Raw genomic sequence first — 19,752 nt, 5'->3', positions numbered from 1 at the left:
AATGCGCCCTTTCTAGCAACTGGTAGCACCTCATTTCTCTCAAACCCCTGCCGTGCGTCACGCTCAGCGCACGTACCCTACTGCTCCCCCACCCATGTGCCCAAGGCGACCGGGCAACCATGAGGTGTGAAGTGAGAGTTGACAAAGCGCCCGGCACTGCAGGCCTGAGCGAAACCGGCCCCCTCTGTGCTCAGGGCTTAGCCCGGCTCAATTAGCGTGACATACTTTCCTCTGTGATCGCCTGCCTTCCGCCCGGCTTCTGGACACAGCGGATTATGCCCACTAACTTCGGCTGCGCACTTCCCAGGAGGCACAACAAAAAGGTTTTCTTTACCATTTTACACACAGTTTCAACAGAAAAGTGACTTGTATGACAGCGGAAATGACTGTGGGCAGGGATATGGCTGAGTTTATTCCTCAGAAGGAGATTGTGTATAATGGCTTGCTGCCTTACTCTGATCGGTTGGACCGGGAGGCCACGGAACTGTTGGCGGAGATCAAAGCGAACCTGTGCAGAGCTGTCCTCCTCAGAGAGCTGTGGCCCGGGGTCGCTTTCTGGTCCAGGAAACTTTTCTCGTAAGTACTGAAGCAAGGTTGGCGTATGATTTAGGCTACCCAAAGGTAACTTAAACCATAGCCAAAGATTCATAACAGTGGGCTTAACAATGGCCTGCATCTTAAAATAAAATTGTGACAGAGTTAAGCAAAGTTCATCAGATAGTACATTTGATTGTTACATTTGAAATAGACTGCAATCTGTCTGTGGTTAGAGGTGGAAAAACTTTAAAAGTGTCCTTTGCTGTATTCTTAAGTCTGGAGTTCCAGGAATATTAGTGCACAAAAGCATTTAAAGAAGCAGCTACTTGGTGTTATTGACCTGTCTGCCTTAAGAGGACATCAGGGCATAGTGTTCTGCCTTATAACTTTAATTAAAGGCCGAACCTTAATTCACTGTGTGACTTGGCATAAACTCAAGTTCAATAGATTAGGTTTAGTGTTGAGACAGTCGTACACTGTAGCTGTGTAAGCCTATTCACTGTTTCAGAATATAGGTTAAGTGTAGGAAGTAGGAAGTGATCATCTGTTCGCTCAGTGTCCTCTCTCACCCTTAGGTTTCTGAAGCTGTACGGCCGCAGGTTCAGCAAAGATGACCACATCCTGTTCATCAAGCTGCTCTATGAGTTGGTCACGCTCCCAAACCTGGAGCCACACATGGTGCAGAGCTATGCCAGGCTGCTCATTCAGCTTCTCAAGTGGGTGTGAATGCAAATGTACACGAATTTAAACGGGGATGTTGGGGTGAGGGGGTCATGGTAAATCATAAAATCCTCTCAGAAAAAATACCAAACAGAACGAGCTGGATATTGGTTGGAAATTAAACGAGTTATGATGAATTTAACTGTCGACAGACCTTTTGCCTTCATGAACACGTATTAGGAGGCAACTCATGTGTGATGGCAATTACAAATTGCATCTGAGAAAAAAGATCATTTTTCAAAACTTAAAAATTAGTTATTTATTATTTAATTCATTTATATTTAACACATTCCTGGAAAAACCTAAAGCCTGAATTATCCATGATGCAATGCATGGGAAGACGAATTTCAGGGCCTAGATGGAAAGAAGAATAGACGCAATACTGCACAGTAAAATAAGTGATAAAACATACCAGAAATACATATATAAGTATTGTACAGCATTTTTATGGTGATGAAAGCCACCATCACGCTGAGGAGAAAGCTTAACTCCTCTGCATGATCCTCTCTTTTCCTTCCTTTTAGTAAAATGAGAACAGAAAGCCATACGATTGGTAAACATCAATGCACCATAAGTGGCGTGACATGTTAAAGTGAAATTTTGCACTTACTTGTATGCCATTTGTAACACAATCATCAAATCATTTTCGAAAATGCTGCATCTGTGTCTGAGCCTGAACCCGAATCACAAATCATTTATTAAAAAAATAAATAATAATAAATAAGCTCAAAATTTTCACCCATTGGGTATAAAATCACAAATTTAAACTGAAAATATAGAAGTTAAATCTGCCCTTTGTCAGCAAATGGTATGAAACAAAACAAAGGATCTCTGCAAAATATCTCCTACGCTCTTATGTGTTTTCCAGATGCCAATAAATGCCAGATCATCCTCTGAAATGTCAAGTGGAAGTTTAAAGTAGCGTAAAATATTGATACTTGGTTGGTATATTGTGTTAATATCTTACAACCATAGAGCAGAAGTTTAAATTTCCTTACACGCACAAATGCACTCAAAGACACTCTGAAAGTAAGTACAAGGGACAATAAAGCATGCTGGCTTAACATTTATTACTCTTTAAGCGATGCTTTTGTCTCTCAGATCAAATTTGTCACTTCTCCAGCGACAGTAGGGTTTTCTCCAAGACGGTCACATTAATCACTTCCCATTTGTCACCAGTTGTTTTCAGGATTTTCACATCCATCACAAAACAACCTCTTGATGTACACATCATTTGTCTGAGTGTTTTCCATTAGATGAAAAGAGAAAGATCTGGGCTAAGCGTATATGAAGTGCCAGGTTTCAAAGCTGAGAGATGAGCATCAGGTCTCAAAAGGCTGCTTTTTTTTCTCATCTTTTGGATTTCGCCGTCATTTTCCCGATTGTCTCTTCTTTCCTTCATTTTTCACATCTCCCAACTGAGAGTTTGTTCCATAGTTGTTAGATGAATAAGTGGGGAGGATTTAGAGGTTGTGGAAATCATGCATATTCTCAACTGCACAGACTCTCAACCTATTTCTGAGGTTCAATCCCTTAAAAACTGTGATTTTACAAAGAGCAAAGTAATACAAAAGCACAAAGAGAGCAAAGTGGAAGTTCTCAGGAGGATTATAAAAAAACTGCTCCTTTTTAAGCTTAGAGTTCTCATAAGGGGCACACCATTACTGTGCAATCTAAAAGCTTAACAAGGTGTTTAAAAGAAAACAACAAAAAGTAAAGTCAATGCATGGTTAGCCTGCAGAAAGCCAATTATGCCCACTGCTAGATCTTAAACATGTCTAATTTTTTTCTCAGTGGAGTGTTATGAATGTTGGATCATGAGTATTTTATACCAAGTGAATCTACGCCTGCAAATTACTAATGCCTGCTGCTGTCAGTCCACTTATGCATTATTGAATACAAAGAATCACAGCGTTGTGTTTGCATACATGCCAATAAGATGGCAGTCATCATGCTGAGTGCAGCCTGTGAGGCAGTGACTCATTTTCTCCACGATTACAGACTCTTTCAGACACCCTGTGGTCTTTCACTTCAATATGACATTATTATTATTAGAGGCTTAAATATCTAATAACCTACCAGGACCCTTGTAAAAGCATTATAAATAGGCCAGACAGCTGATAACGGACTTCTTTTTCAAACAGGAAGAAAGAACTTCTATCAAGGGATGACCTCCAGCTGCCGTGGCGGCCGCTCTATGATCTCTACGAGAGGGTCTTCTACTCCAAAACCGAGCACCTTGGGCTCATCTGGTTCCCTAAGTATGAAGCTTTATATTTAATTGTAGCTGTTGTGACATATGGTAAAGTGCAGTATCAAGATATGTGTTTTGAATTAAAGAAGAATGCGTACACAGTAGGAAACCTGATTTCTTTCCTGCCAAAAATGACATGAGAAGATTGATGCTACTTTCATGTCTGTGTGTTAAATATGAAGATACTTACAACAGTAAACACAAAACTAGCAAACCGGCAAACTCAAAGGCTCAGTTTCTGAGACATGGATTATGCCTAATCCTAGAATAAATCCTTTTTTTCAAATGAGATCTTCATTGTATTTCTCCTTTAGTCTAGGACTAGGCCTAATCCATGACTGGGAAAAAGGGTGAGGGAGTAGAAACAATGAGAAACAGCTTGCTGGGCTCTCTGAACCGAAGGTATCAAACTCATTTTAGGCAATTGGCTTCTTCCAGCCCAAGATTATCCCACATTGGCCAGGCTCCCAAAACCTTTTCATAATCACCTATTAAAAAAAAATATTTTTTCCCTTTCTAAAGAACTGCAAGTACACACTGAACAGTTTGTTGTAGTTACAAACAAAGACTACTGTAAGTTAAACCACTTGATTTAACCAGTGTAGTGTTGTAGGCAATGTGTAATTATTTATTTTTTTGGTAGTAAGCCTACAAAAGTCAACAGACTTCGACCCTCCAGTTTTGACATTAACACTCCAGAGAACTATTCTCAAGATAAACATCCATACAGTGACAATCCTAAAATGATGTCTTCCATCTCTGTACTTTTTACACTCTGCAAAGTCATCCAGTGGGGTAGATTAGACTCTTTGTGGTTTCTGGCCTACAGGTATATATTCTACATTAATAGACTACACTGATCATAACTACAGTACCTACCAGCATCACAGTTGTTTTACTGAGGTATTGTGCTGGACCAGTAACATCCTTGTGTGGTTGACATGAAGAAACTTTTCCTAAAGAACATAGACTGTAGCCAAGGCTTTTCACTCCATTTGCACCGGTTACTAACTGGCCACTTTGATAGATACACATCTTCAACTGCTCTTTAACACCAATTATCTAATCAGGTAATCCAATGGCAGCAGCTCGATCTATTTAGGCATGTAGATATGACCAATACAGTCTGCTGAGGTTCAAACCAAGCATCAGAATGGGGAAGAAAGGTGATAAAAGTGACTTAGAAACTGGCATGGTTGGTGTTGCCAGATGGCCTGGTCTAAGTATTTCAGAAACTGCTGATCTACTGGGATTTTCCCACAAAATCATCTCTGAGGTTTCCAGAGAACGGTCTGAAAAAGAGAAAAAAGACAGTGAATGGCAATTCTCTGGTTGAAAATGCATTATTGGTACCAGAGGGCAGAGGAGAATGACTCCAAAAGCAACTCAAATTCACTCATCGCAAAGAAAGTACTGTATGCACAAGAGAATCTCAGAAGGCACACTACATCAAACCGAATGAGCTATAGCAACAGAAGACCACACCCAATGTCACTCCTCTCAGCTCAGAACAGGAAACTGAGGCTACATTTGCACAGGCTCACCAAAATTGGACAAGAGAAGATTGGGAAAACGTTGCCCAATCTGACGAGTCGCAGTTTCTGATGCAACATTCGGGTGGCATAAAAAACATGAATGCATGGATCCATTCTGCCCTGTGTCATATAGAGGGCAGAATGGTGATATAATGTTGTGGAGGATGTTTTCTTGGCACACTTTGGGCCCCTTAGTACCGACTGGGGATCGATGAGACACCACAGCCTGTTTGAGTATTGTTGCTGACCATGTTCTTCCCTTTGTGACCATAGTGTAGCCCATCTTGGCTGCTTCCTGCAGGACAACATACCATGTCACAAAGCTCAAATCCTCTTAAACTGGCTTCTTGAACGTGACAGTGAGATCATTGTACTCAAATGGCCTCCACAGTCCCTGAACTCAATCCAATAGAGCACCTTTGGGATGTGGAGCAAGAGATTCACATCACGGATGTGCAGTTGACAAATCCGCAGCGGCTGTGTGATACTATCATGTTAATATGGACCAAAATCTCTGAAGAATGTTTCCAGCACCTTGTTAAATCTTTACCACAAAGAATTAAGTGTCTCAGGAGTGGATATTGCATTCCATTAAAAAGCAGTATCACTCCTTATAATTCACCCAGTGGCCGCACTGGAAACTTACAGCTGTGCGAATCTGTGTAATCACCATCAAAGGTCTTCCTGCTATACTGTTTTAAATATTTTATATTTAGATTTGGGTTCTGTTTTATGGCTTTGAAAAAGTACTGACTTGTAATCAGACGGCACTATGACCACACCCATCACCAAAGCGAGGCTTTGTTCGGATGTTATGTACATACCTGTTTTGTTACCGTGTATTGCTTGGTTGCGATGCTGTTGTGTGTGTGACATAATCTGTTGCCAGACACACACAGTCACACACAAACTCATAAAGAGAAAACAATACCAGCCTTGCAGTCACAGCTGGTACAAATCTGAGTTGTGGTCTGAATGTTGAAGGTTTGTTTATTCCTGATGAGGACATGTGGATCTCACAGCATAGCTGAGACACACGCACACACTCACACCTCCTCTCTGTGCTTATTTGCAGCTCCGTGGACCACATTTTGAAAGCTTTGATCAAAAGCTGCAGACTGTAAGTCTCATCCTCTGTGATCATATAATTTGGGCAGCAGATAATGTGCTGCTTTGATCTTCAGTTGAGCTATGTACTGTAGATCATTGTGTATATTTGCACCTTTAGCCATCTTTGCTTGTCTGCATCTATTTGTGCTCACGTCTATCTTTGCTATATGTGTGTTTCTGCGTATCTTTTAATGATTTTTCTTAGGTATTTCCCTGCATCATCCACCAAAGAGATGCTGGATGAGTGGCGCCCCCTGCTGTGTGTGTTTGATGTGGTCATGCAGAAGGCCATCAGCAACATGGAGCTGTTCCTGCCTACTATCATGCCCCCGGAGGAACACAGCCAGGGCTTCCAGTAAGTGGGCCAACTTGAATGGCTCTGGTTTGAAACAGTGTTATCCTCCAAATACAGCTTGTCAGAGCCAGAGCTGACACAAAGGGTACACAAAGAGGTACAATATGTTTAACTTGTTAGTAAATCTCAGCATTTAAGGGATTTGGCTTTTTCTTGTAATGTTCAAAATGCATAGCCACATTTTCAGGCTCTGTAAGCATTTACACCTTTGCTCCTGGGAGCTTTAATGAATAGCGTTCCTCTTGCATCAGCAGTGCTTCCTTGCTCTCTTTGTTTTGCTAATATTTTCCTTTTTTTGGAAAATCTTTGCCCCTCTTTCTCTGCACTCTTCACGGCCATGTTCCAGCTACCAAGCCTCTTCAAAGCCTTCAGTGCATTCTTTAGTTCATTCACTCCTTTGCAAACTATTTGTCTGGATTTATTCTTGGATTCATAAGTACTTTCAGCACAGTTTCCACAATACATCATCTTTAATACTCTATTTTTCCACTTCAGTTTTTTTTTTCTCTTTCTCATCCGGAATATACAGGGGAGGGAATGAGATCATATTTTGGGGAACTTGAAATTGATGAGGGGGATAAAGCCTCAGGTGTGTGTGTCATTGGGTGTGAATGTAATGGTCTGTTTTCTGCATGTGTGTGTGTTTTCAGGTTGTGGTTTGATGAATTAATGAATCTTTGGATGTCATTGCAAAATCAGCCAAGCTGGGAAGGGGTAAGACACAAACACACACACACATGCGTTCAATACTTCAGGCACTTTTTGCTCTTTCTGAAATCATTTGACACTTAGTTTTAAAAACTGTTCACTGGCTTGAAAGTGGAATTCTTTAAGCCACAGCGAAGTCAAAATTAATGAAAATTCAACCTCTCAAAATTCTTCTTAAATCTGTCACACCAAGCAGCAGATTTTTAAAAAGTTTTAATTTATTGCGTGATGGATCATGCAGCTTTCCATTTTTCTAAAAGTGAAGAGTAATTCCAAATGACACAGATTTCTACATTTCCCGATGGCAATGATTGAAATGTTGTTAAAGGATTGTCAGTTTCCACTCAGCGCAGATAAGATTTTCCACTTTGGTTTCCATTCAGCCTCATGGGCCACAGTGGCCTGGCTTTGCACATTTCCTCCTCTCTTCTTCAGCATCTCGTCTCCTTTTTTCCCCATTTCTTTTTTGATGACACACTTCACTTGTGGAAACATCCTTTGTCCTCACAGTGAATGTTTGCCTAATGTTCTCTTACAGCACTTAGTGAACCTGTTTGCTCGCCTTGCCAATGATAACATAGGCTACGTGGACTGGACCCCTTATATTCCCACAGTGAGTCATTAGCAGAATTATGTTTGTATACAAGTGTTCCCGTAAATGTGGTTTACTGGGAACTCATGGGCTGTGTGAGAGCAGTGGAACTATTGTTTGTATATGTGCATGTCTGGATAGATCTTCACCAGGATCCTACGAAGTCTGAACCTTCCAGTTGGGGTCAGTCAGATGGTGTCACCTCGGTATCTTACCAACTCCTATGACATTGGATACATAGTGTTGTGGGTGACAGCACTTCTGGTACGCAGTCTTTAGATTTTTCTGGCGAAATGTGTAAGAAAAAAACATTTACATTTCATTGCAGCTGATTACTTTGCTCTTTTATATACCCCTGCAGGGTGGACCAGGAAACCCTGCACAGAAAGAGCTGACCTGCCTCTTCAACAGCATCGCGTCCTTCTACCATCCATCCAATCACGGTCGCTGGCAGGTAAGCCTCTTCCTCTCACTCGCATGCAAACATGCACACACTATGTGCAACTCCATCTTCGGTTCCTCATTTGATTTATCGCCTGTCATTCGGGACTTGGCTGGCTCTCTTTACGCAGCAGATTAATAACAGAAGGAAATCTCAGATCTGCTCACAGCAGACTGTGAATGTGGCTCTGGGTGATAATTCTTATGTCTAATGTGTGTCTGCAGTCTCGACTGATGAGGCTGCTTCAGCGTCTTCCAGCGAGCGTTGTGCGCCGTGTGCACCGGGAACGTCACGCTTCCCCTTGCTGGATCACACTGGTCCCTGAGCATCAACAGTTAACAGATGCGGATCTGCAGGAGTTCACCCGCAGCCTCACTGGAGCCTCCCTTCTGGCTATGTTCAGGTACTGCACTCTGATGGCTGTTAGCCCAAATGAAGGCTTTAAATAGGAGCTATTATTATCACTAGCGTTGTTTTATTAACTATTCAAAATGACCCCTATTTTCTTATACTGGAGCTTGGTTCTGCCCCTCAGTTCATCCACTGTCTGAAACAAGCTGTTTTGGCTTAAATGCCTTCTTCTGATTGGCTGCCCCTTACAACCAAAAGAACAGCAAGTAGGTGGGGCTTCAAAGAGAGACAAAAACTGAAAAAAGCTGTATTAAAGTGGATGTTTAGACTAGTCTGAAGTCCAAGCCACTGGCTCCCAGGGACTACATGTGCTTACCTCAGTTTTTGAAACTTTGACTATGTTAAATAGGAACATCTGTAATGATGTAGAAATGACAGAAAAAAAGGAAAAGCGTAATGGGTCCACTTTAAACTTCTTTTCTACACAGTTCACTTGTGATACATACATATGTGCATGCATAGGGCTACAGTACAGATGTAAATACAGGCATACTCATACACACACTCACATGCTGATTTTGACTTGACTTGATAAGCTTATATAGTGACTTCTCTATAAACCTGGACATTTTTCTCCTAACAGCTGGATCACTACACTAACAAAATATTAACTCCCCATCATTAAGCAAGCGAGAAAATAATCAAGCTGTGCTAATTGCTATGAACATGAAACACAGCAAAACAACACGAGCGGCTTTTAAAGCCAAGCGTACGAAAAAAGCACCAAACAAATAGTACAACAGGAAATTATGAGCAAAAAAAGTCAAAACAGCGCAAACAAACAAATGACCATTAATGAAAAGCCCCCCCACAAAGAATAAATAGTGATTATATTGGATGTTAGGTAGAGCCACTCTGTAAAAATAGTTTGTAACATGACATTTAAAACAAAGACAGTGCAAGCGACCCTGTGTGGGAAGTCCGATGGAAATGATATCCACTCATGCAGAAATAGTTACCATAGGTGTCATTGTGGGTGTTGGTGTGAGCAGTCTGTTGCATAGTTTGAGCCAATTAACGGTCTTGCTCACCGGAGTTTAACGACGAGAATTTCTCCCGACTTTCTTTTATTTTTTGAGCCAAAATTCAGGTTCACAAATAGATTTGGTTCCATCTTCCAACTATCCTTTTTATCTTGATGATAACACTGCTTTTGTTTCGAGTATCACAGCTACCAAAAGTGTCCAGCTAATATGAAGATAGGCAGGTCAGCCTTTGGATCCCTAAAACCTCCAAACAGCAAGGTTAAAACTGGCTTAAGACAAAAGGTGTTACATATACATGAGTCATATTGTGTTTGCTTTGGTGTCTCAAGTCATCATATCAATGTTCCCTGGGTTGCAACTATGTAAACAGCCAACAAACACACCATCTGAATAATTGCCTGCCAGTTATCTAACTGCTGTGTCTCGCTAATGAGTTCAGTCGCTTCGCATCCTCGGCCTCTGCCTAATCTGGACAAAGACAGGTCATCTGTGATTAGCTGTCTACGTGTGTCGTTGTTGTTGTCGCTGCATTGCATGTGCACGACTGTTCATCTGCCCTCTCCTGGTGATTTGCAGTAAAACTGACAGTACAGATGCAGCGTACGCTCTTCAGAACCTGGCTCTCCTCACACCAGAGCTTGTCATACCACCTGTTCTTGAGAAGTAAGTATATGGATATCAGCCATCAAGCCTTTTGATGTACTGTCAAAAACATGCTGGTGTAACATCATTAATATTAATGATTTTTGTTTTGCTGCTTTTTATCATTCTTTGCCTTACTTTGAAGTGCTGTCTAAGTTTTAGTGAATATAAAAAGAAAGCATAATGTTGGAAAAAAAGTTATTTACATAGGAAACTGTTTGCTGTTATATTTGTTTTGATTTGGGAAATTAAGCAGTATTGTCAGTATTAGTTATAAGTACTGCTTGCTTGATGTATGCCTTTGGATGGACAGTATTAAAGCCTTGATAATGTAGAAAATCTTAATTCTGGATCATTATTCAATATTTAGATAGAAGTACCTTTTTATGTGATTTCCAAATTGATGTGCGCAAAACTGTTGACCTACCCCTTAGTGTGAGATATTTTGTTGAGTGGTGTTGAGCAGTCATTCTTCAGGCCTTCTGAAGGTCTTTCAAATGTGCTTTTTCACCCTTTTTTCAGTCCAGTCCTTTTACCTATTGTAACCATTTTTAAGCGGAATATTTTGTTTTTTTAAAATTTGTTCCAATTTCTTTGGTTGATTCTTCAAAACATGATAAAAAGTAATAACAGAAATAATTTTGCACCAAAAATGTATTTGCAAAGTGCTGGTAGATGAATACGGCATATCCTAGTGTGGTGTGAAATAAGGGGAAAAAATCCAGCAGTGGAGCTGATCCATTGATTAATGGTCTCAATGGAAGGGTGGAGATATATCTATCTCATATTTCATATTTTTTTACTGATGTCCATTAACATGCACTGTCACTTTACACAAAAATCTAAATTAATAATAATTAATGTACACTTTTATTTAGAAAATAAGCATGCACTGTCCCTCTTATCCAAACTCTTTTTGTCTTATTTATCATCCTTGTGTCTCACGTACAACAGAACCTATGCAGCAATGGAGACCCTGACTGAGCCGCACACCCTCACTGCCACCCTCAGCTGCATGATTGGGATGGCTCGCAGTCTTGTTTCCCCTAACAACCATTACCCAGAGGGCCGTGTGCACGTGCTCCCACTGCTTATGGGCTCTCTGCCAGGGGTGGACCCCAATGACTTTAGCAAGTGTATGGTGAGTAACTGATGCGTTGATGAGGAATAAAGAAGAATTGTTAGACAAGTAGACAATGCAGCTCTCACTGATTAAATTCCCATTTTTTGTTGCATATTCAGGTCTTTCCAATTAATAATTCCTGAAAGTGGAATGAATAGCTCGGTTTGAAGAACTTAGCAATTAATGCGGTTCAGTCTTCAGTTTCTGCTTGAATTGTAAAATGGATTGGTTCCCTCTTCTAGTGTGCTCATTTTCTTCAGACTATATTAATCCATCACACCAGAATAAATTAGTGCGTTTGAAAAAGTTATTGCAGCGACATCTGGTGAGGTATTTAACATGCAGCGTGATCATGTCAGATGATGTAAATTGATAAGTTGCACCTGCTGTGTCTCTCTGTCCAGATAACGTTCCAGTTCATCACCACCTTCACCACTCTGGTGCCTTTAGTGGATTGTTCATCTGCTCCCTCCCAGCGCAATGATCTTACAGAGGTATGCACATGATACATATTAACAAAGATTAACTAACCATAATGGAGAGTCTAAAATCACATATTGATGAGCCAAAAGTTTTTGTAACTCGGGGCTATCTTGTGCTTTTGGCATTTACTCTTAAAACTCTGGGATAAATTGGCATCCACTACAGCACTTAAACCGCCTACAATTAGAAGTTAAACCTTTGGGACTTTAACAAAATGAGACAACAATTATTTTGTAAGAGAAGAAGTAAAAGAAGAAGAAAAAACTTTCCCTTTCTACACTGAATTACAATATTTGGAGGATCCATATGACATACGTTTGACAATATGTTTCTGTTGTTTTTTTCTGTTGCAACATTGTAGCTTGATTTTGTCCAAAAGCAAAAATAGTCTACTGTTATTTTGCGAATACCTAAACCATGGGTTTGAGTATTATGTCCATGCCGTGATATTAAACATTCCATTACACTACTTAGCATAAAATTAGAAATACTGAATAAGTCAAGAGATACTCCCCAAACTCATCTTTAGGTACACCTCACTACTACTAGATTAGAACGACTTTTACCTCCAGAACCACCTTTGGTTTTCATGCCATGGCCATGGTATTACAGCAGAAATCGAGACTCATCAGTCCAATTTTAGTGACCCTATTCCTGGTTGTATCCTCGCTTGAAAGTTCACAGCTGACCAGAGTAGGACCTACTCTTCTGGTCTTCTGCTGCTGCAACTCATTTACTTCACAGTTCGACATGCATTCAGAGATGCTTTTCTGAATATCTTGGCTGTAAGAGCAGTCTTTAAAGTTACTTTTCCCTTCCTGTCTGCTCAAAATAGTGTGGCTATTTTCCTCAGACCTCTGGTATCAATAAGGTATTTTCACCCAGAGAACTGATGATCACTGGATATTTTATCTTTTTTGGACCATTTTCTCTAAACCCTTGCTTGGGAAAATCCCAGTAGAGCAGCAGTTTCTCAAAATACGCAGAGCAGTCTGTCTTGCACCAACAGCCATGTCACCTTTCTTCCCCATTCTGATGCTCAGCTTGAACTTCCGCCGGTCATGTTGGTCATATCTACAAGCCTAAATATACTGAGTTGTAGCCATGTGATTGGCTAATAACTAGATAACTGCATTAATGAGCAAATTAACTGGTGAGCTGTGAATCTGCACCATTATTAGACCGGTTTACTGCAGTGCACTAAGCAGTCAGCCCATTGTTTAAATTGCGTATTAGCCAGAGCATACCTTTGGATGCTTCACCATCATTGCACGGCAATTATGAAATAAATGTTTACCTTATGAATAATATTAAAAACAAACAAGATTTTTTATATTTAAAGCAACAGTGTAATCATAATTAATAAAGTCATAATTAATAGCTGCTTAATGCCAGAAGGTGACACTGATACTATAAAAGTGAAATATACTCTTCTTGTGCTACTCATAATAACTGAAGAAAAAGAAACACTCACTTTATTTACACTATTTACAGTCCCTTTTCCTTTTTACATCTATTGTACAGTGGGTGTCAGCCTGTGTTATAAGACACAATATTGCCACCTACATACAATACTGAGGCGTTAATTAGTTACTAGCGCTGGATATTTTACAAAACTGTAGCATCGTATTAATATAACATTAATATAACAAATAACATCATTTCAATTGAGCGAATAATAACTATTATTATGATTAGCATTGTAATATCCCTCATTTGAATAATAGTAACCTTAAATGCTTAATTTACATTTGTTGAAATATACTTATTTGCTACCTCAATGACAGTTTGATGAAAGCACTGAAATAATTTCATACACTAAATGTGCAAATGGTTGCATGGCATAAAACTGGCAATAGGGGAAATCACTTGCTAGGTCAACAGCAGCAACAAAATCTGCCTGCCAGAACCTTTAAAGGTCACTAATTGCAATATAGCGTGATGTTTTTAAACTTTACAGAAATCAAAGCGTAAAAACTGAGATGTGGATTTTCCTGGTAGCCAGCTGCTTAGTTAACCCTCCTCTTTCTGTGTCAGAGTTACACTTCAAAAGCTTTCTTCCGAGACAAGCACACATACAAAGAAATCAAATAACGCACCGTAGTATTCTACAAATACTAATCATCTCTTCCTTTCTTCCTCACAGATTGAAAAGGATCTGTGTTTCGCTTCGGCTGAGTTTGAAGACTTTGTTCTGCAGTTCCTGGACAGGTAGAGATACATTAACAAGTCTGTCATTTAGTAAAGCTTTGTTGTCAGTGTCTGAATGCGAATGCGTCTCTCTGTTTGAAATGCACCAGTTTTTTTTTCTCCATGGCGCTGTTGACATTTTCATTACTGCGGAGTGTTTTAAGTGTGTGCTTGTGTATTTGTGTGTGTCTTTGTGCAGGTGCTTTGCTCTGATAGACAGCAGTACCCTGGAACAGACACGAGATGAGATGGAGACGGATACTCAGACTCATTTGGAAAGCCTGGTGGAGTTGGGCCTTTCCTCCACTGTGAGCACAATCTTAACACAGTGCTCACTGGAAATATACAAGGTAGTGCATTAATACGCACCAACACTTTCAAAGCTTTCACTCTCTCTTTAATTAAGTTTATTAATTCAGTCCCCGCAGTACTCTGACCTTACCCAAACAATTCTTTATCACCTCCTAATTTAGACTGCTGACCTTAACATGGCACATATTTCCATAGCTATGCAAATGATATCCAGCTATATTTAGCAATCAAGCCACATCACACAGTTCAGCCAGTGAAAATTTAGTGGCTTGGCTTGTAATTTTCTGCTTCGAAATTCAGGGAAAACAGAACTTATTGTATTTGGCCCTAAAACCAGATTTACTCAGGATGACATTACCTTGGCCTCCTCTACTGCTATGCAAAAGCTTGGAGTCAGTTTTTAACTAGCATATATGGTTTGCAAAAAAAATAGGCTTTTGAGTGCCTTCTCTTATCTGTGCATTGTTGCCAGAGATTGACGCATACAGTCTCTAAGTGCTGCTGGAAAACTAGTCCATGTATCTAATACATCAAGGCTTGACTATTATAATTCCTTATTATCAGGCTTTTCTAAAAGCTTTTTGAAAAGCCTCCCACTGATACAAAATGTAGCAACGCAGCATGGAGAGTACTGACAGACAATGGAAAGAGATGATCCTATTTCTTCAATATCAGCTTCTTTTCACTGATTACCTGTAAAGTCCTGACGCAGTCCCATCTCAGGACGTCAAATGATGCCATTTTCAGATGCCACCTGCGTCTCACCATTACGCACAAGGTGACTTTTGGCATCGGTGCCTTGATGCATTGCCCCCGAGAGACGTTAACAGTCCTTTCTCAGAGACCTCAAAAGAGGGATGGCGGTGGGGCATAAGCCACAGGTTTATTAGCCAGGAGACCATTGTCTGCAGCTTGTTTGCACCTTTGTGTCACTTTAATTCCACTTGTTTCCACTTGCTTTTAACTTTCACTCACTGGTGAGGTTTAGATAACACTTCCTCACTACAGCAAACCTACCCACTGAAAAACATGAGTAACAGCCTCCATCTCTCTAATGCCATAACCTTGTGTCACCGCAAGGACACCTTGTGTGTAACTGAGACACACCACCACAACTCCACTGAGAATGAGAGCAGGTTGAAAATCCAGGATTTAGTTTATATCCTTCCCCTCACATACAAAACCCACAGAGTGACCAAGCTCTGCTGTATTTAAAAGACCTCATAGTGCCGTGTTATCCCAGTAGAGCATTTCATTGTCAGACTGCAGGCTTACTTGTGATTCCTAGTTTCCAGGTCTCCTCTCTCCCGTGGTACCAGATCCTTATTTGGACTGATGCGGCAGACTTTTATAATTATACTTAATAGCTAGGGCTTGATCATGTGACCCTGATCCATCCCTTAGTTGCACTATAAGTGCAGACAGAGAATTGGATGTCTCAACAATGTTGGCAGAAAGCTGCTGCTCTATGAGCCTGGTTCTGTCAGAGGTCACTTCCTGTTAAAAGGGAGTCTTTTTTCCCACTGTTGCCAAGTGCTTGCTCAAAGGGGATGAATGGAGTTTCTATATTGTTTTAGTCTCTACTTTACCATATAAAGTGTCTCATTTGATGGTTATTAATTGAGAAATGATGTTTATTTCTAATATTTGTCCCTAAAAATAGCAGTAATAAAGTACATCACTCGATCTTCTTAAATCCTTCCTCTGCGTTAGGTTGCATTGCAGAAAGTGTTTAACTTTGCCACCTCAAACATCTTCGAGACATGCGTGTCAGGCAGGATGGTGGCTGACATGTGCAGAGCTGCAGCAAAGGTACGTATATGTTTAGCTCTTCTTCTCAATTTCCATTTTATACAATATGTGAAGGTTTTCATTCAAGATAATTAAAGAATGTCAAACAAAGATTTCATGTGCTTAAGATGTTGGAAAATGCAGTTTTTCTCCACTAACATGTTCAATTTAGCTACATGCATATTTACTATGTTATGGCCTCATTTTGATGGTTTACTGTTTGTGATCTTATGCATGTATTTGTGTTTGTGCTTGGGCATCTAAATGTATGTGTGCATATCTATGTGTGTACTTTCTGGATGTGCACATGTGTGTCTGTTTGCAGTGTCATCCTTCCGAGTCTCTCCGACTGTTTGTCCCTCACTGCTGCAGCATCATCTCCTGTATTACTGACAGTCAGTATAACTGTGCAACAGTTCAGTGTGTGTGTGTGTAGTAATGTAACTCTGTTTGCATTAAGGCTGTTCCAATAAGCGTTAAACTAGTTAATTCAGAATTCATTCAGTGATAAATGAAACCTGCAGTTTGCAAAGTAAATAAAAATCTTCATTCTTTAATTTGTAGAACGCTGTTAGTTCATTTATGATCTCAAAGCAATTAGGAGGTATTACTAAAGTGTTTTTCTCTAACAGTAGTATTCTTTAGCAACTGGTGGTGTCTAATTGGGACAAATTTAAGGGAAATTAGAAAGAAATTAGAAACTGCGTGAATTAACTTTGAGACTTGGCTCATGTATGTTGTCAGCCCAGTTGTATGCAAAAGCTTGGGCAGTCCTGGAAAAAGTATGTTGGCCAAAATTTCACATAATGAGGTCAGTGTATGTACAAGTAATCCCTGTGAGTCAAAAGCTCAGACTTCAGACTGCTCTAAATGCTTGGTTTCAGACAGTGGATGAAATCAGAGGTGGCGCCAAGGCCCAGCATAAGATAGACAAGGGGGGGAATTTGAACTGCGAATCATGCAAAATCACTTTAGTGGACTCTGGGAAATAAATGAAGATAGAAGTTTGACTTTAAAAGTGCCCACTTCTTTAAATGCTAATTGGTTGTTAGTTGACAGCTTTCATTTCATGAACTTAAAATGAGAAAATGTTAATAGTATGTGTGACAAGTGCAGTTTGGAGGGAAAGTTTCCTTGTGATATACATCAGAACAGCTGTTTTACTTGTAAGTTTTATTGGTCTTCTGGCTCCTGTCTCCACGTTCATAGTTACTTTAACCTGCAACTTGAAGACATTTCAGTTTGCATATAAAGCTTTACACTCCTTTACAAGGACCAATTTGCATAATTTTCCATGCCTGTGGGGTGTTACAACAATATAAGACTCAGGTGTGCACATTAAAGGAGAAAGGAGACTCTTTCGAGGATGCCAAAGTTCCATTTTATAAGGAGAAGTAGGCATGTATGTTCTCTGTGAACAACCGTTATTGAATAGAAGTTTGAGACCAGCTATCAGCTTGTCCAGGTGATGAAGCCCTCATTCAAATTCTGATTTGTTTCACCTCAACAACTTGCATGATGGCATGGTGGGGCAGTGCCTCACAAAGGATTGACACCTTGGCTGCAGTGATGGTACTGAGCCTTAATGACTCACATGTTGTACCCTGATGACAAGGTGGCTCAGTTGACTATCACCATCACCTCCAAGGGGACACCAATAATCTGAAGAAGCATATTCATTAACTTAAATTAAATGTAATAAAGTGTAACATAACATTTAAGAGATGGCTTTGACTGGCTATCATTGACAACAAAGTGTGTTATTTACTTGTTTTTACTCACGTGCCCACTTTTGTATAAAACTGGCTTGTGTTTTTTGCATTTTGTGTCAAATACGTCAAAATTAGACCAACGCTTTAACAAGACTTGACATACTATGCTAGAGTAAGCAGCACTTTAAGCTGAGTTCTAAATTTTGGACCATAAGATCCTCAAAGTGGTAAAAATAATATTTTTGTCAAGCAGATTAATAAAAAAGCTATACTAGTGATTATTAATTAACATTAGTTAACATTAGTTAGTTAAGTTAGTTAAAACAGCTTTAGATGCATTTTATACAGGTAAACTAATAGGCTGCCAGCTATGCAGCTCACATGGCTAAACAAGTGAATTTTGATCCCAAAATTCGACAGTAGGAGCTTGATCTGTCTGGGGAGCAGTGAAGTACATAATTCAGCTTGTTTATGTGTGTGTGTCTGTAGATGAGGAGCTGCAGAGTGAAGATGAGCTGGATAAGGAGCTGCTGTGGAATCTCCAGCTGCTCTCTGAGGTGAGAGAATGACACACACACTCCTAAAAACGTAATGCGTGTGACTGATTATAACAATACAAGGCTTTATTGTGAATCTAGAAATGGCTGTTTGCTTTAAGAGAAGTTCATTTTCTTCACTACTGCTTGAGTGATTTGCACATTGGGGATGCCTCGGTGGAAAACACTGAAAACGTACGAAACCGGCTGGTGTGTTTATCTGTTTTTAGGCTATAGTTGTGACATTGTGAGACCAAAAAAAAAAAAAAAAGAAATACAGCCAAAATACTTTTTTTGCATCATACACCCTGCACGGTCATAAATTGCAAAGAGCTTTATTGGTAACCAGAAAATATTGATACTCTTTCAGGTTTGTTTTATTGCTCCTGGGAGATTACCGTGAGTGGGAGCGCGCCAGACGCTACGATTTACTGGAGAACCTCAATATTTAAGACACAACTCTCCAGTGAATTGCCTGTGTGTTCATGTACTCCTGTGTGTGTGTGTTCTCTCATTAGGTAACCCGTGTGGATGGCAAACAGATGTTAAAATATCAAGGCGACCTGGAGCGGATCTTGCGTGTGTGTGTGCGTCTGCGCTGCAAACAGGCGTACACACTCGCCTGCAGTCTTCTGGAGCACACACTCCGATCATTTTCCCTCATCTATCCCACTGAGTACCGCAGCACCTCTGGCAGCTTTGATACTGACCTCCCTATTTGGGTAAACACACACACACACACACAATATGGCACAAAGAGATAGGAAAGAAAACATCGGCCGCCATTATTTAATCCTATAAAGTGACGCTGAAGTTAAAGTCAGCTCCTTGCCTCTAGTTCCACATGCTGTATGGTTATTGTTGAAATAATATAATATTAAATCTGTCGCTGGAAAACTTTGCCACTAGTTGGACTTTTCCAATTCTAATATGACAATCTGAAAGCCTTCATTAAATTTAAAGTAAATACACCACTGGATTATATTACTGACTAATGCTGCTGCCTCTTCAGTCAGACAGCCGCTCACAGGTAGACATACGAGTGGTGGAGGGGTTGAAACATCAGCCAAAAACCTAAAAAGCCAGAGAAAGAGATGGGAAATTTTGCAGCATAAATAGACCACTAAATTGGGAAAGTATGTGACGTGAGGCGTGTATGATGTGAGCAGAGTGAGCCATTTTACCTGCCTATGCAGTTCCTTGACTCTAATTGCTTAGTTTCACCTTATGCCATATTCACTAACACCCGCGAAGGCGAACTGGCTGTTTTCACAGACATTAAAGTATTTAGTGAGTCACAGGAAATGATTAAA

At 40.1% G+C, this 19,752-nt stretch overlaps 1 protein-coding gene across 1 annotated transcript in view; it reads left to right on the top strand.

Annotated features, from left to right (window-relative positions):
- The first annotated feature begins 95 nt into the window (after positions 1–95).
- Positions 96–19,752, top strand: part of psme4b (proteasome activator subunit 4b) — a 46,653-nt gene continuing 26,996 nt past the window's right edge. Inside the window, exons 1-19 of the mRNA XM_084937436.1 lie at positions 96–576; positions 1,113–1,253; positions 3,402–3,518; positions 6,122–6,166; positions 6,362–6,511; positions 7,162–7,225; positions 7,758–7,832; positions 7,953–8,075; positions 8,173–8,265; positions 8,478–8,656; positions 10,227–10,313; positions 11,247–11,433; positions 11,820–11,909; positions 14,045–14,109; positions 14,288–14,438; positions 16,114–16,212; positions 16,517–16,586; positions 18,393–18,460; positions 18,958–19,161. Coding sequence (XP_084793562.1) covers positions 371–576; positions 1,113–1,253; positions 3,402–3,518; positions 6,122–6,166; positions 6,362–6,511; positions 7,162–7,225; positions 7,758–7,832; positions 7,953–8,075; positions 8,173–8,265; positions 8,478–8,656; positions 10,227–10,313; positions 11,247–11,433; positions 11,820–11,909; positions 14,045–14,109; positions 14,288–14,438; positions 16,114–16,212; positions 16,517–16,586; positions 18,393–18,460; positions 18,958–19,161 — 2,214 coding nt within the window. The 5' untranslated portion in view covers positions 96–370. The remainder of the gene's footprint in view (positions 577–1,112; positions 1,254–3,401; positions 3,519–6,121; positions 6,167–6,361; positions 6,512–7,161; positions 7,226–7,757; positions 7,833–7,952; positions 8,076–8,172; positions 8,266–8,477; positions 8,657–10,226; positions 10,314–11,246; positions 11,434–11,819; positions 11,910–14,044; positions 14,110–14,287; positions 14,439–16,113; positions 16,213–16,516; positions 16,587–18,392; positions 18,461–18,957; positions 19,162–19,752) is intronic.

The sequence above is a fragment of the Perissodus microlepis genome, chromosome 8 (genome assembly GCF_051167445.1).
Source record: "Perissodus microlepis isolate ML-2025 ecotype Zambia chromosome 8, ASM5116744v1, whole genome shotgun sequence".
Lineage (NCBI taxonomy): Eukaryota > Metazoa > Chordata > Actinopteri > Cichliformes > Cichlidae > Perissodus > Perissodus microlepis.
This window is presented reverse-complemented; position numbering and strand designations above follow the sequence as displayed.